Source organism: Propithecus coquereli, unplaced genomic scaffold, assembly GCF_000956105.1.
Source record: "Propithecus coquereli isolate 6110/MARCELLA unplaced genomic scaffold, Pcoq_1.0 Scaffold50, whole genome shotgun sequence".
In the NCBI taxonomy this organism is placed as follows: domain Eukaryota; kingdom Metazoa; phylum Chordata; class Mammalia; order Primates; family Indriidae; genus Propithecus; species Propithecus coquereli.
Window position 1 is genome coordinate 4,816,798 of NW_012150841.1, and position 16,583 is coordinate 4,833,380.

The 16,583-nt window shown below is 40.1% G+C and overlaps 1 protein-coding gene across 1 annotated transcript in view; it reads left to right on the plus strand.

Annotated features, from left to right (window-relative positions):
* PTCHD1 (patched domain containing 1) overlaps positions 1 to 15,753 on the plus strand; it is a 52,314-nt gene extending 36,561 nt beyond the window's left edge. The window contains exons 2-3 of the mRNA XM_012656329.1: positions 1,552 to 2,212; positions 13,979 to 15,753. Coding sequence (XP_012511783.1) covers positions 1,552 to 2,212; positions 13,979 to 15,633 — 2,316 coding nt within the window. The 3' untranslated portion in view covers positions 15,634 to 15,753. The remainder of the gene's footprint in view (positions 1 to 1,551; positions 2,213 to 13,978) is intronic.
* Positions 15,754 to 16,583: the final 830 nt, after the last annotated feature.

The window sequence follows — 16,583 nt, forward strand, 5'->3', positions numbered from 1 at the left end:
TTGGGGGAGCCCACACAGTGCTAGGCACAGTCCTAGATATACTCATTTACTTAACACTCAACTACATGTCTGCCACTGGCCTCATTTTCCAGACTGGCCACATTTTACACAGAGAAGGCAAAGCCACCATAAGGACAAGCAGCTGGCTAGTTGAAACAGTTAAATTAGGGACCTGTGTAGCTACCACTGAAACAGTAACACAATGCCATTAAAAAAGATAGCGATTGGCCTTATCACCCCTACCTGCATGCCCTCCCCAGGCCTCAGTTGTCTCATCTGTAAAATGAACTGTTGAGAGAACTTAAGGTGTGAAGCCCTGACACATGGCAGTAGCTCATTTAAGTCCCTTGCTGCCCCTACATTGCCTTGTTTTCTTATCTTAGATTACACATATTCCTACTTGTGATTTTTAGGGGTGGGATAGTAAAAGCACAAATTCAGGAATTAGTTGCTGGCAAGAACCTTCATTCAGCTACTGGCATTGCCAGCCCAGAGGTGTATGGTGAGGAGCTAAGAGCACAGGTTCCGGAGCCAGACTGCCTGGTATAGCCCAGCTCTGCCTCTTACCATGTGTGTGACCTTGGGCAAGTGACTTGGCTTTTTTTGTCTCAATTTCCCATCTGTAAAATGAGGCTAGCAATTGTACCTACGTTGTAGTTTCTTGTAAGGATTAAATGAGCTAACCTGTATAAAGAGCCTAGAACTGTGTCTGGCATGTAGTAGGGGCAGTTAAATTTGTGCTTGTATTCTCATGTGCACTTTGATGGCAGGCATACAGTACCTGGGCAAAGCAAATTCAACGTGGGGGTAACATGCAGAATAAATCCCATTGTTCTCATTTCACATGATTCCCATGTATCCCAGCCAGGCTCTTACAGTTACAGCTTTCTTTATTCCTACATATACAGACAAAGAAAACCAAGGAATACAAGGACCCTCAAGGTGAACTTCTTGTCTTTTATGGTAGAGAGTGATTGAATTGCATGAGGAGATCATTTAGCTGCCCTGCAAATCAGCAGCAAAGGATGGACTTGCAGAGGACCTCTGCATTCGGAATTGTACCTTAGTTCACTTTTTACATCACATTTTCAAGAGGGAGACTGAACAGGGGACCTATGTAAGATTTCCAAACATTATAGACCAATTGGGTCGCAAATAAAGACCATATGGAAATAATGCTGGTGCTTTAATGTAGCACTTCTCAAACTTTAGCTGCATCAGAATTTCCTGGAGGACTTGTGAAAACCCAGATTCCTAGGCTCCACCCCCCCCCAAGAATTTTCATTTCTGACAAGCTCCCAGGTTGTGCTGATGCTGCTGGTTTAGGGGACACACTGTGAGAGCCACTGGTCAAGTGTGTGTTTTGCGTCCCTACTATCTATTTCTTATCTCAGGTTATAATATTTAATTTCAACTCTTTAGCTTAGAAATGGAATGAATGACTCCCCCCTCAAAAAACAAAAAACAGAAATATTCAAACCCACAGAGCTGATGTCTGTCTTATTAACATCTAATTTTTCAGTAATAAACACTGTCATTTTTTCCCCACAGTTGCATGCTGCTGTGACCAAGATCCAGGTTCCAAGGCCTGGTTTTAATTACACGTTTGCCCACATATGTATCCTGAATAATGATAAGACTTGCATCGTGGATGACATAGTGCATGTCCTGGAAGAGCTAAAGAATGCTCGGGCCACCAATCGGACCAATTTTGCTATCACATACCCAATCACTCACTTAAAGGACGGGAGGGCCGTGTACAATGGGCATCAGCTTGGAGGTGTCACCGTGCACAGCAAGGACCGGGTGAAATCTGCAGAGGCCATCCAGCTCACCTACTACCTGCAGTCAATCAACAGTCTCAATGACATGGTGGCTGAGAGGTGGGAGTCCAGCTTCTGCGACACTGTCAGACTGTTCCAGAAATCCAACAGCAAAGTCAAAATGTACCCTTACACGTCCTCATCACTGAGGGAAGATTTCCAGAAGACCAGCCGTGTGTCAGAACGTTACCTGGTCACCAGCCTGATCCTGGTGGTCACTATGGCCATCCTCTGCTGCTCTATGCAGGACTGCGTCCGCAGCAAACCCTGGCTAGGTCTGCTCGGGTTGGTGACCATAAGCCTGGCCACTCTCACTGCAGCTGGAATCATCAATCTTACTGGTGGGAAATACAATTCCACCTTCCTGGGAGTCCCTTTCGTCATGCTAGGTAATTACTACCCTTTATTTTTCTGTTTCCTCCTACTGTAGTGCTATGTTCCTAAAAGGCCAAGACTAGCCATCTAACAACTTTGTTTCATTTATAGTGTCCTCATTTTGCCAAGAAGTCCTGCAACCAATTCTGTAAACTGCTGGTCATTAGCAAGGGGCAACCTAATCTGGTAAATGTACCAGAAATCCAAAGTCCTGGGTTCCAGCCCTCATTCTCCATTAAGTAGCTGTGTGGTATTTAGCAGATATTAATCTTCTCTGTGCCCCAGTGTCTTAGGTTGAGCTTCCCCAGAAGCAGACCCTGAGACAAGGATTTGTATACAAGTAGTTTATTTGTGAGGTGAGCCCTGAAATCACCAGTATGGGAGCGAGGAAGTGAGACAGGAAGGTGGACAGTTCAGGGTATGTTCATGAGCAGCTTATTGCTGTGGGCACCTGTGGATCAATCCCACTGGGAACCTTTGGGAGACACTGTGAAACACACTTCAGAGAGGACCTCCCTGAGGGACGAGGAAGCTGGGCTATTTACCCAGAAACCCTGTGATTCACTGAGGGCTGCTCCCCAGGGTAGTTAACTCCCCAGCACTTCCCAGGGAAGACTGAGCCTACTCTTGCAGCCAGAGAAAGGCCTCAGGTGACTTTGTAGTAATAAGTCTTCAATGATTTCAAGAATGGTGAATAGAAGTGCACATGGATTGGGCACTAATAGTGTCTCCTACTCTCAGTTTCCCCACCTTATGAAAAGAGCGGATGTGAACATCACACAAAAGGACGTGCTAAATGTGCAAGAACTTTGAAAGTAACATGTGAGATATCAGTAGGAAGGTAACTTTTTTCCTGTTCTTCCTATGAACTCAGAGGAATATTTTAAAATGATAGTGACAGTTATAGTGTGCTTCCAGTATATTCACTTTGGGGGTGCTGCAGGAATTCCATGATAGAGATAATGGTCAAAACAAAGCCAATAGTGGTCATAACATCGGTTGCTCTGTCCATCTGGTATCCAAGATGGCATGCCCAGCAAGCCTGATGGCAGGGTTTCTGTGGGCCAAGTATTCAAGCAGTTAGCTTTCCTCCTTTTCTGTGGCAACTTCTCATCAATTCCTTTAGCAAAATCAAAATGCCGTTTGGAATCAGATACTAATATGACAAATGAAGTGGCACTTTTCTTTGACTGAGAAATAACCATGGTTGAGTTCGTTAGTATGCCTTATGCCCTGTTTTGGAGTAGTAGAAAAGACAAGAATTTCCTTGGGAAATCTCGGTTGTGTTATGGTTAAATGATAACAAGCAGGGCTGGTGGGGCTGTAAGGCCACAGAATTACATACTGCCCTCGGTGTTCTGTGGCCTGTGGGAATTGAGACCTAGTCAATAAACATAGAACTAGTAGCTTTTGTGAAAAGTTGGGCACTGTGGGGAGACTGAGCAGCCTGAGAATTTGCTCGATCAGTTTACTTGTCACTACTGAAAACAACAGAGAAGGAGTCTGCTGTATTTGTTCCTGAATCCAGTCTGTTAAAAAAGCAGCATAACTGGCCTCTTTAAAACAACCTCAAGACCATGTGGGTTGATTGTAGAATACAAGGTGGTTCCTTGAAGAATGAGTAGGACTGAGTATTAGTAGCTTCCAAAAAGGCTTGAGTCAAAGTGTAAATTAAGATGTTTTGCCCATGATTAGTCACATGCTTGAGTGTTTTGGGGATTTTTTGAGTTTTTTTTTTTAGCTTTCAATTTTCAAAATACAGTGTTTTTTGTTGTCACTTTTGCAGGAGGAAGACAAACACGAATGAGAAAAGGGTGGGGAACTGAAGGTAGATAGTAAGGTTCTTAAGGGGAGAAAAAAGGATGTCAGAGCTAGAAAAAGGACCATGGGTGCTGGTTTTATGACATTCCAGGTTGTTACCAGTAAGCCCAAAGCATATTAGAATACATAAAACTACTTAAAAATTAATTATACTAAGTAAAATGAAATTACAATATTCAAAACTTCCTAAAATTAATTTTATTAAATAAAATAAATTACAGTATTTCAAACTTTTTTTGTACCTTTTAAAGAAGTTTTAAATATTGTAAGTAAAAGTCAACACGAAAAGACTATGCCAGATAGTATTGATATAGAGAAGGAGGTAAGAGATGGCAGAATGAAAAGATGCTGTTAGCAGGAGAGTGTCTTTTAAAAACAAATCCAGAAATAGTAGTGCCATAACTCCACAGACACTGGGTATCACTGAACTTTACGTCAGAGTTCAATTGAGAAAAATCTGGCATTTGCAGTGAAAGAGACCACGCACCGCAGGTGCCCAATACGCCCTTGTTTGCAATTTGTGAGGAATGTTACATGCATTGATTTGACAGCAGTTTTCCCTGCTGACGATCAGTGTGCAACCTTTATATTTTCAGCCCAAAGAGTTCTCAAATTACTTAGTCACAACATGAAAGGAAGCTACATGTTTTAGTAGCTAAAGCCCATTTGCAATAAATACTTCGCACGATATAATGGGTGCTTATATGCTCATAAAGCTAACAGTGCGTGGATTTAGGATGGTTGCCCTTCTGTATTTCTCAGATAAACTCTTCATTCTTTAGAGTTTGATTGTGAAATGAAATATAAGCAAGAACAGGTTCACAAATGATGCATTCAAGGCCAATGTTTCATTCTGGTTTTTTGATGACCAGTTCTAAAATGCCAATAAATATTTCAAATGACCAAGAAGAAATGCCATGCTAATGGTTTTGCACTGGGTCAATAAACTGTTTGTCCAGTATTTAAATTTGCCTGTCTATAACATAAAATGGCTACAGTTAACCTAAGCAGATTTAAGCAAAACTACTTGATTTAGTATGTTATATAAATACAATATCGAATTAAATAAAAAAAATATAGCCTCATTTAGAAGGAAAAGTATCTTAGAGTCTCAAATGCAGACATTTCCTTGGTTGTCAATAGGTCTATAATGTGATAAACATTATAGATTTAAAATTCAACAAACTAAACATACTCAGTGTGATTCTGGTCACATAAGGCCAGATTCAGCCAAATGCCAAAATGGCAGTAGATTTAGAATGGAAAATTTTAAGACCACATGTGTCAAGCGGTATTAACCTGACAAAATTCCAGAAGAGGAAAGAATTTGGATAAACTCTAAGAGTTCACCATAATGGGATGTGACTGTGTGTTTCTAGCCAAGACGATACGTGACATCTCTGGCAGCAAGAATATATCCTACACAGATGAATCATTTTGGCAATGATGTAAGCATAGATACATCATGATTTAGAATGTTTTTAATCAGTGTTGTGCATATTAGACGATCCCACTTCTGCCAAAACCTCTGTCCAGATGAGTCAGATCAGTTTATTTAGAGCTGAAATCCTAAAAGGTCTACACTATTAAAAATGCTCATTGACATTTTTTAGTTACTATAATTTGGAGAAGATTTTATTTGCTATATACCCATTATAATGCATAAAATAATGTCCCTTCTTTCCAAACTACATTGATATCAAGTAGTGAAGTACTTGAATTATCATTTGTAAACATATGATACTCATCATTTTAATCTGTTATGGAGTTTCCTTAAAGGATGAAGATTTATGCCATCGATTTCTAGTTGGGTATGATTTAAGAAATTGGCATAGGTTTTGTATGTGCAAGCTCTCCTTACAGTCTTAGTATTTCCACAGCTCTGCTAATCAGACAGACACAAATCAGGAAAGGGATGGAATGTTAGAGAATATGGAAGGGAACAGAAGGAAGGTTTTCTTCCTTCTGTGTCTGGAAAGTGTGTTGCTTCATGTACATTGTGTACAGCTAAAAAGGGAGAACTGAAGTCATAGTGAAAGATAGTTTCAATATTAGTTTCTACTTGGTAATCTTATTTATAAGGGTCACTTTGCATTTATCAAGATACAAGAGCCCTGGAGATTGGATGAGATAATAAATACTCTTCAAGCCCTTTTTTAAATGTTTGGGATTTTGAGGTCAAATGTCAGGTCCAGGGTGCCCTCTTTCTACCTGTTGAATTATCCACCCAGGCCTCTCGGAGTCAAGGATGTGAAAGGAAGAAAGAATGTGGATTAGTGTTAGGAAAAGAATAATAGGAGGGAAATTTGGCTGCTTTCAGCTGTATATTCTAAGATGATCTGTATTTAGCAGAAACCAGGAGAGAGATCGAGTTCAGTTCTTGAAGAATTTATTCTCATATGATCCCACTTGAAATAGGATGCAGTATATGGAACTTATAAAGGGGGGGCAAAAATTCTTGGTGCAAGAAATTTAGTTCCAACTGGAAAACTGGAATTCTTAATTATTTTTGCTCTAAACTTAAGCAAACCTAAAAGGTTTTGCTTTCCTGATGAGTATTCTGATATATTCCTAAAGTCATGAGAACATGGGGGAAAAATCACCCAGATAATAATAAAGTTTAAACCATATGAAATTGCCAATATCCAGCCATTTTTGACCTATAAAATTGGTACCAGTATATGGCTATTTTTGAACTACAAAAATGGTAATTTTGTATGGTTTGACCTAAAACATTATTGTAAAAATCCATTCCTTGCAACAATATGACAATCTGCCTGATGGAGTAGAAGTATATTAGAGTGCTGTGAAAATACTCTGCTTAGATATAAATCAGTAATAGGTTCAGTAGTTTCTATGAAAAAAGTTGGTTTATAAGGGGTTTTGTTCACATTTTTGGTATATCTGGTTTAAAATAAGATATTTTATTTTATAATATTTTCAAAGTTTGTTTCTTGAATATCTTTTTTTGTAATGGCGCATGGTCATTATGTGACTAATTTACAAGGAGATTGTGTAATCTAGTTTTTTGATTAGTTCTCAGCCTTTTATTTTTATGCTTCATCAATCATATTATGGTGAGGGATGGGTAGAGATAAATAGGTTTGGGAAGATGGAACAAAGCAAGTTCTGTTGTTCTATTCTTAACCATAAAGTAAAACAAGAACAGGACTGAGGATGCAGGTCCGAAAAGGCAGACCTCAGGCAGAGGCTTTGTCTTTGACTCAGGACCCCTAGGTTTCCTCTGGGTGGTCCATCTAAGGAATGAAGGAGTAGCAGACCCCATAAAGGTCAGGTAGCAGGAAACAACATCAGGACACTGAGTTAAAAATAGAACACGAGGAGAAACACCTCGTATCTACATTTGGATTAGAATCTCAGAAAGTCACAGCTGGGCAGTCTTGACCAGATGGGTCTATAGGACCTCACAACCCAAGCAGATTTATAGTTATTGTCAAGGAAACCCTGCATTTCACTTAGGTTACTTTGTCAGTCAAGAACCAAAATGTAGACAGATGGAGCCCAAGAGAGGGATTCTATAACCCCTTCTTTGCTATAGCAGCACTAACATTTCTGTGCTCGTCAGGAAAATAATTACACATTCGCCTACTATCCATCTCATGTGTGCATGTGTGTGTGTATGTATATAATCTGTGTGCATAATATATATTATATATCACAATAGCTATATTATATATCATATATAATATGTCATAAGCCCATGTTATGTATTTATATGTATGCATATAATACATATATTATGCAAACATATTTCATAATATATGCAATGTGTTTATAACATATATTATGTAATATATATTGTTTGAATGTTTAAATGCTATTTGTCTTCTATATGATATACTATATATTCAAACATGTTATATGTAAATATATAAAATATGTTTGAATAGGATATACCACATATACATATATTTATATATTACATCCATTTTCTATATGAAAAGATATTATACAACGACCACAGCATATATTATGGGCCACATTTATAGACACTGGTTTCATATAGTGCATGTACACACAATATCTAACTACCTTATCTTTAAACAAGGAAGAGCTATTAGCAAATTCATTTCTAGGGGGTTTTTTTGCAGCTATGTAGTGAAGAAAAATCATTTCTAAGGTTAAAACCCAATGCTGTGATTAAAATTATCAAAATGTGACAACGCTCTAGTACAAAAAATAAGATATGTATATTCCCCCTCATGTGAACATCTGTCTTTACTTGAGCAGAGTACACCTTTACTCTTACTCTTAACTGTGAGACAAAACAGGCTGTGATAAACCAAACAATTCAGCTTAGAAAGTAAATGTTTATAACTGGCAAAGTGTAAATGTAACCCACTTAATGAACTTCTCCCTGAAAATAGATGTTACTCAATCCAGACATATATATTTACTTTAAATTTCTTTGCAAAAAACTCCAAAATCATGAATTTATGTGGATGTCATCAAAAGACAAGCATTTTATAAACATGAGCTACTTGGTGAAGCTCATCTAAGAATAAAATATGTTTTAAGCAGATTTTGCTCATGCATTATATTCTATGGATTTTCAAGAATAATGTAGTAATTGTATTTCCATCTATGAAATTTGGTACTGCCCAGGCATGCTATAAATGGCTTCATTGACGCATGATATTAAATGTTTTTACACTGAAACTGAAAGATCATCCATCAGCAAACCATCCCATTTCACTTCCTCATCTTCTCAGCAATTCCTCACTCTCAGGAACTCAGGATGAGCAAATCTTGCTAGTGTGGAAAGGATTAAAATTTGAGTAGTATCTAAAGGCATCAACCAGCCTCTGTTTATGGCTGTGTGTACTGGGGAAGGTGGGAGAATCTGGACCTGAAGAAAAATCAGACTTACAAAATCCAGATGTACAAAGTAGATCAATTTGCCTATGAATTATTCATCAAGAAACAACAACAAAAAACACAAATCACCTAGAATGTCACAAATATGATTCACTTTACAACTTTACAGAGGCATATCTACTGGGTAAAGTTAGGTTAACTTTCAACTATTTGTTAGTGGATTCTTGCCTTACTGAATTATAAACAACCCTGAAGGCTTTGGTCAGGCCCCAGAAAAGGGTCTGGGTGAGAGTGAGATTTAATCTATGAGTGTGCCTGAGAGTCACCCCATGTGACTGGAGGATTAGCCACTTGAGTTTTTTCCACCATCAGTGTTATTTATCATCTGTGCTGCTTTTCCTCTCCATTGGCTCCAAAGCCTGAAAGTTAACTGCACATTCAGATATAAAAATTCTTTGCGAAAGAAGAAAAATTATTAGCTTAAATCCTTTAGTATTTGATTTTACTAGATAACAACCCCCAAATCTGCTGCTAATAAAATTAATACAGCAATGTCCTTTTTAAAATCACACTCCTGGCATAAATTGTGTCTGAACATTGGTGAAGCACTCTATTGTCCTTAACGCAGGCCCTGACGAAAAGCCCATGTTGCCTCTAAGCATTCAGTCATGAATAATTAGAACTTGGACCTGTGTGTTTGTGTGTATGTGTATGTGTGTCTTGACATGTACCGATATGCATGTGTTCATTTGCGTGTAACAATACAGACATGCAGTGTAATAAAAATAGAAACAAACATCTTGAATGTGCATTTAAAAGACAAGTGAATGCTTTAAAGGCCTCTTTATCTTCAAAATTTGATAGAATCAGTATGTACTGTTTAACAGTTCCCTTTGGCAACTCTTCAGCCTGATGCTGTGACTGAGTGTCCTGGATGTTGCATCATCGAGGACGTTCTTTGGAATGTGAGGGTGTCAGGATGTGGAGCTTCCTGACATCCTTGCTATGATACAGTCTTGTACTTCCAGGTTTCGGGCTGTCACCTGCCCCTCTGATGATAAGCCATGACTCCCATTACCACTGTAGGGACTCTGGTCACCAAGGTCAGAATCTATTTGGAACTTCGTATCTAGGTAGCTCCTCCCCCATAAGCTCTGCTTCCAGGAAGTTTTTGGGAACAGAGTTGGGACCCTGGAGATGAGAAATTGTCCCTTGCCAAAGTGATGCTTTCTGTCAGTGACACAGGCCCTTTGGTCAGACTTAATAGAGAAGCGTATAGAGCTCAGACTTCACAGAAGAAAATTTTAAGCTAGAGCACAAAGAAAACAGCAATACTTTTGCTTTTAAAGCGCTTTTTATAAATGGGGGAAACAGTAGTCAAACCTCTGAAAAATATCTTCAGTCCACATGCAGTATCTGGTTGCCTACATCTGTAAGATTTGGCTCAGAGTCCTTGCTGGACTCCAGCTCCAAAGTTAGGAGAGTAATGGATGATGGTGACACTAAAGAAAGGAGCCACCTGCTGAGAGAGGAAAGTAGAGAGGAACGGAACCTAAGAAAACCTTACTTCTCTGCCTTTCCTTGGCTCTGATGGGCCCAGTTTCTGGAGTGGCAGTAAAAGATAAGGCCAGAGCTGGCTGGAGGAAAAATCATGAAGAAGTTAGTCTCTGTGAAATTCTCCTACCTACTATTTCCTCTTCATTCCCTCCCCATTCCCATTCTCTGTCCCATTTCCCACAGCTGAGAGAAGCCGCTTCAGTAGACCACTGTCCCAAAGCAGTCTGCATTTAAAAAGATACCCTTGGCTGGGCGCGGTGGCTCACGCCTGTAATCCTAGCACTCTGGGAGGCCGAGGCAGGGGGATTGTTTGAGCTCAGGAGTTCAAAACCAGCCTGAGCAAGAGCGAGACCCCGTCTCTACTAAAATTAGAAAGAAATTAATTGGACAACTAAAAATATATATAAAAAAAAAAATTAGCCGGGCATGGTGGCACATGCCTGTAGTCCCAGCTACTCAGGAGGCTGAGGCAGGAGGACTGCTTGAGCCTAGGAGTTTGAGGTTGCTGTGAGCTAGGATGACGCCACGGCACTCTAGCCCGGGCAACACAGTGAGACTCTGTCTGAAAAACAAACAAACAAAAAAAAGATACCCTCGAAGGCCAAAACCAAAGGTAATTCAGCTGTAATTTGGGGGGATCAGGGTGTTCCTCATGTACTAGGGCTCATGGAATGTGTGTCCCCGCGAGTTCAGGCCAGGAAACAGAGGTCTGTGGCCCTAAGGTTTTCCTTTAGGGCAACAGACTGACCTCTTTAGCATAAATACCCAGCTGTGAGTTGGGTCTAGTGCCAGGCAGGCACTCCAGGCTGTTAATCCCTGAGAGGCATCTACAGCTATGTTGGCACTCGTTCCTCCCTTGAATGACTAAGCTTCAGGAAGGAGGCCCAGTTAAGGCATCAGCAATCGTCCCAGAAATCCAAAGCGTTTTTATAAGACACCATACAACTCCAATTTGGGGTTTAGGGTATAGGAATCTGCTAGAGAGATGTGGCTGGAGAAACAAGAATCTGATCTATCAGGAATGGTGGTTGGGGCCTTTGAAGGCAAGGCCAATGATGTCTAGCAACAAATGCTGAATGATCTGGTAGAACAGATCTTTCTCAGAGCCTCCTCTGGCCTCTGTGAATGTCAGCACACATACACACCTGTAGCAAAAGGACCAAAGAAAGGCATCAAAAAACCAAAAACCCCTAAGAATAAAATTAGAATTCTGTTTGGAGCTGCCCTCGAACCAAGAACATATGCAAAAAGTCAGGACTCAATACAAAAGATCACACTATAGAAGGACAAGGCATTTAAAATGCAGCAACAGAACTCAAGAGACGAGCTAACAGCCTACTTCCACCTTTTCTTGAGTTTGATTATTTTCATTCTGGACCCTGGAGCCTCACTCTTGTCACCGAATAGCTCTGTTAATTCAAATGTATTTTCTCAATTAGCTTTTAAGATTATTCAACAGAAAGGTAAACAAAAAAATGAATTCTTATTGTATTTTTCCAACAAGACTGAGGGTCAGATAACGTCATTATAAAACATCACACTGATTTTTAAAAGGATGGCAAAATAGACTTAATTTAAATTCTACTATATGACTAATTCTAATTCTGCTATATGTATCCTTATTTTCTTACCATATTTAATAACACAGTACTAAAGCTCTGTTTTAAAATATATATTTTTTTGTTTCTGGCAAGTAAATACTGTAAAAAAATTCATTTGCCACTTACAGTGACCCCTTGAAGTGTGATTTGCCCATCAAAGTTTACTTTGTCTACATGGTCCCAAATAAAATATTCAGTATTATTTCCCCAGGGTGCCAATGCCTCAGAGGCATTAATTCTCCTTTTACTCTCGTTGTCAAGGGATCAGTTACTATTAATAAAAGGTCAGTTAGTCCATCTTGAGAACATAGTGGAAACAGATTTAATAGTTTTCCCTCCCAAGACTAGATGTTAACTACCTAAAACATAATTAACAACAGGATGCCAGGATGCCAGTCAATGAGTGTACTTTTTACTTTGTGTCTGGGGAGTTCAGGTGCCTCCAATTTAATAGGGGCCACTGTGCTAGTTATCAAATTGACAGTCTTGACCTGACCTCTAAAAGTGGCTGTAAAACGATGCCTAGTAAATTAAGACAAATGCCAAATCCCTCTGAGGAAACAGGCCTATATCATTACTATGAGACCAGGACTTCACAATAAGAACATAAATACCAGCCTGGGCACGAGGGAAGACGTGTGCTTAGTTATTGTACACACAAGATAACAGTGACTCACTTCATTCAGCATTATGCTTGGCTGGAGATTTTAAATTCCTTTTTAAAAACAAGACTATTGTACCACAGGGTAAAGATTTTATTAACCTCAGTAATGGGATTGAATATGCCAAGGCGTGGAAGCAGAAAATTAGATCTGCTGATCCCATTGCCAAGACAGGGGTTATGGAAAGCTGCCATGGATCACTTTGCTGGGCTTTCCAGTGTTTCAGACACCTGAAAACCCAGGAAGGTGCAGCGGCGAAGTGTCTAGCACCTACAAGAAGAGGTAGTGGAAGTTGTGCTAGATCAGGTCCCAGGCAGCAGAATGGAGTCAGAACAAGGGCACTTAGTATACCTCTGCTATTCCAGTTTTGCAGGAATACTAACCAGGGAGGCAAAGGCACCAAGCAGTTAAGGAAAGAGGTTACTGACCTGGCTCTCTCCCACAGAGGCCACTGCCAAATGGTGCAGAGAAGCCAGCAAGCAGAGTCATTATGATATGTCATCTATGGACAACCAAAATTGGTCAAACAGATCCCTAAAGACAAAATACAAGTCATAAACCTTCATCCTGAATTCTACTTTTTATCAATAGCCAGAAGAGTTCATATGAATCTTGTTCTGTCTGTATTTTCTCCCATGTTTCTTCTTCACTCAAACTTGTCCCTACTTATTTTACTTTCTTCTTTCTCAGATTTATTGCTTCCTGCCCTGATATTTGGGGAAGAAAAAAAAAAAAAAGAGGCTGTGATTTAGTTTCCTGTCAAGACTCAAATTAAATACCTTGCCTCTTTCTCACTAAAGCCCTCCACTTGGCCAATTTTAAATAAGGTGACGGGACGTTAATTCAGAACTCTCTGCCCACTGCCTTCCTCTGTACTGACCCCCAGCCAAACCTGTGGGGATGGAAAGCAAAACGATGAGTGTCCAGACATCTTCTCTGGAGCGTTCTATCAAACTGCACCAACAACCCTAAGCTATCAATGTATATAATCCCCAAGAGACATGGGCACAAGTCTACTCATCTTTCTATAGACAAAAGTTCATCCAGCATTCTTAAGCCAGAAAGGAGCAAGAAGATCTTTGCCCCTCTAGCTGCCCTTTACTATCCATTAACAGTTATCATTCACCAAAACATGGGCCTATCTCCCCATAGGAGAAATCATTGGCATTTACAAACCTGTCACCACTAGGGCTGGTTATATTTCCCTTGACCCAGTCAACCCTCATGATCAAGTTGGTTCCCCTCTTAAAAAAAGATTATTTCTTTCAACTTTTGCTCTGGTCTTTTTCTGCCCTCTCAGGTCATGGATTATATGGGACTTTTGAAATGTTATCCTCCTGGAGGAAAACTAGAGAAGACCAACATGTTAAAGAGAGAACTGCAGCAGTCTATGCGGACTCCATGCTCTCCTTTTCTCTCACCACTGCCATGTACTTGGTCACCTTTGGCATAGGGGCCAGCCCTTTCACGAACATTGAGGCAGCCAGGATTTTCTGCTGCAATTCCTGTATTGCAATCTTCTTCAACTACCTCTATGTACTCTCGTTTTATGGTTCCAGCCTGGTGTTCACTGGCTACATAGAAAACAATTACCAGCATAGTATCTTCTGTAGAAAAGTCCCAAAGCCTGAGGCATTGCAGGAGAAGCCGGCATGGTACAGGTTTCTCCTGACGGCCAGATTCAGTGAGGACACAGCTGAAGGCGAGGAAGCGAACACTTACGAGAGTCACCTATTGGTATGTTTCCTCAAACGCTATTACTGTGACTGGATAACCAACACCTATGTCAAGCCTTTTGTAGTTCTCTTTTACCTTATTTATATTTCCTTTGCCTTAATGGGCTATCTGCAGGTCAGTGAAGGGTCAGACCTCAGTAACATCGTAGCAACTGCAACGCAAACCATTGAGTACACTACTGCCCAGCAAAAGTACTTTAGCAACTACAGTCCTGTGATTGGGTTTTACATATATGAGTCCATAGAATACTGGAACACTAGTGTCCAAGAAGATGTTCTAGAATATACCAAGGGGTTTGTGCGGATATCCTGGTTTGAGAGCTATTTAAATTACCTTCGGAAACTCAACGTATCCACTGGCTTGCCTAAGAAAAATTTCACAGACATGTTGAGGAATTCCTTCCTGAAAGCCCCCCAATTTTCACATTTTCAAGAGGACATCATCTTCTCTAAAAAGTACAATGATGAGGTCGATGTTGTGGCCTCCAGAATGTTTCTGGTGGCCAAGACCATGGAAACAAACAGAGAAGAACTCTATAATCTCTTGGAAACCCTGAGAAGACTTTCTGTCACCTCCAAGGTGAAGTTCATCGTCTTCAATCCATCCTTTGTGTACATGGATCGATATGCCTCCTCTCTGGGAGCCCCCCTGCACAACTCCTGCATCAGTGCTTTGTTCCTGCTATTCTTCTCAGCATTCCTGGTGGCAGATTCCCTGATTAATGTCTGGATCACTCTAACAGTTGTGTCCGTGGAGTTTGGAGTGATAGGTTTCATGACATTATGGAAAGTAGAACTGGACTGCATTTCTGTGCTATGCTTAATTTATGGAATTAATTACACAATTGACAATTGTGCTCCACTGTTATCCACATTTGTTCTGGGCAAGGATTTCACAAGAACTAAATGGGTAAAAAATGCCCTGGAAGTGCACGGGGTAGCTATTTTACAGAGCTACCTCTGCTATATTGTTGGTCTGATTCCTCTTGCAGCTGTGCCTTCAAATCTGACCTGTACACTGTTCAGGTGCTTGTTTTTAATAGCATTTGTCACCTTCTTTCACTGCTTTGCCATTTTACCTGTGATACTGACTTTCCTGCCACCCTCTAAGAAAAAAAGGAAAGAGAAGAAAAATCCTGAAAACAGGGAGGAAATTGAGTGTGTAGAAATGGTGGATATTGATAGTACCCGAGTGGTTGACCAAATTACAACAGTGTGATAGTGTCTGCTTGGTATATTTTCACCTTAGGTCTTATCAAGAGCAAGGAGGTTATATTAATGAAACAATTAAATTCAAATTTGATCCTTTTTTAAAGGATACTTAACAGGCATTGCCAAACGAATAAAAGGAAAAAACAAGGAGGGAAGGTGGGAATGGCATATTTTCAATCTTTAAAACAAAAGGTTGTTACGAGAATTTACACACACAGAGACAGAGGGAGATCTTAGGAGACCCACAGTCTCTTAAACTAAGATCAAATAGAAGAAAGCTTATTAACAAGCAGGATCCTATTTTATCCACACTGCGGATATTGCTGGTATTGTGACAAAACCTACTGATTGAAGGGTCAACTGCAAAGGCAGAAATAGCTTTAAACATTGTTCAAACAATAAGGCTTCCAGAATGTCTGCACAGCAGTAGCTCCAGTCATGGTCTGTGGTTTGAAGTCCTAGCCACCTCACCTAGCTCCCTGCCACACAAAGAGACACTTGTGAAAGTTATGACCAGCAAAAAGCAAGCCAGAGCCTTGGAAACAGACATGTGATAGGGTGGCCATCACCCATAGACTGAAATTGAGTTACCACTAAATTCACCCAGGTGAGGCAGTTTTGTTGTCTAGAATGAATTTATAATGTTCCCCCATTGGTATACTTTTAATATTTGTATAGTTTGGTTAATACACCTTGAAACCAATGACAGCTCCAGCATTGTAGACTTGGTGTGATTATATTTTGGAATAGCTTGTCGCTTGTCACCAAATAGGTCTGCTTTATTAGTTACAGCTCTCGGCAGGAGGGACAGAGGACCCAAAACCACACAGCCAAATCCAAATACCTGGCATGATAGAGAAAAAGCAGGTGTATACTTAACCCAAAGACAGTGTCTGTATTTTAACAAAAACAATAGCAAGCTGGTACAGCTGTTTGTGGTTTGGCCCGACATGCATT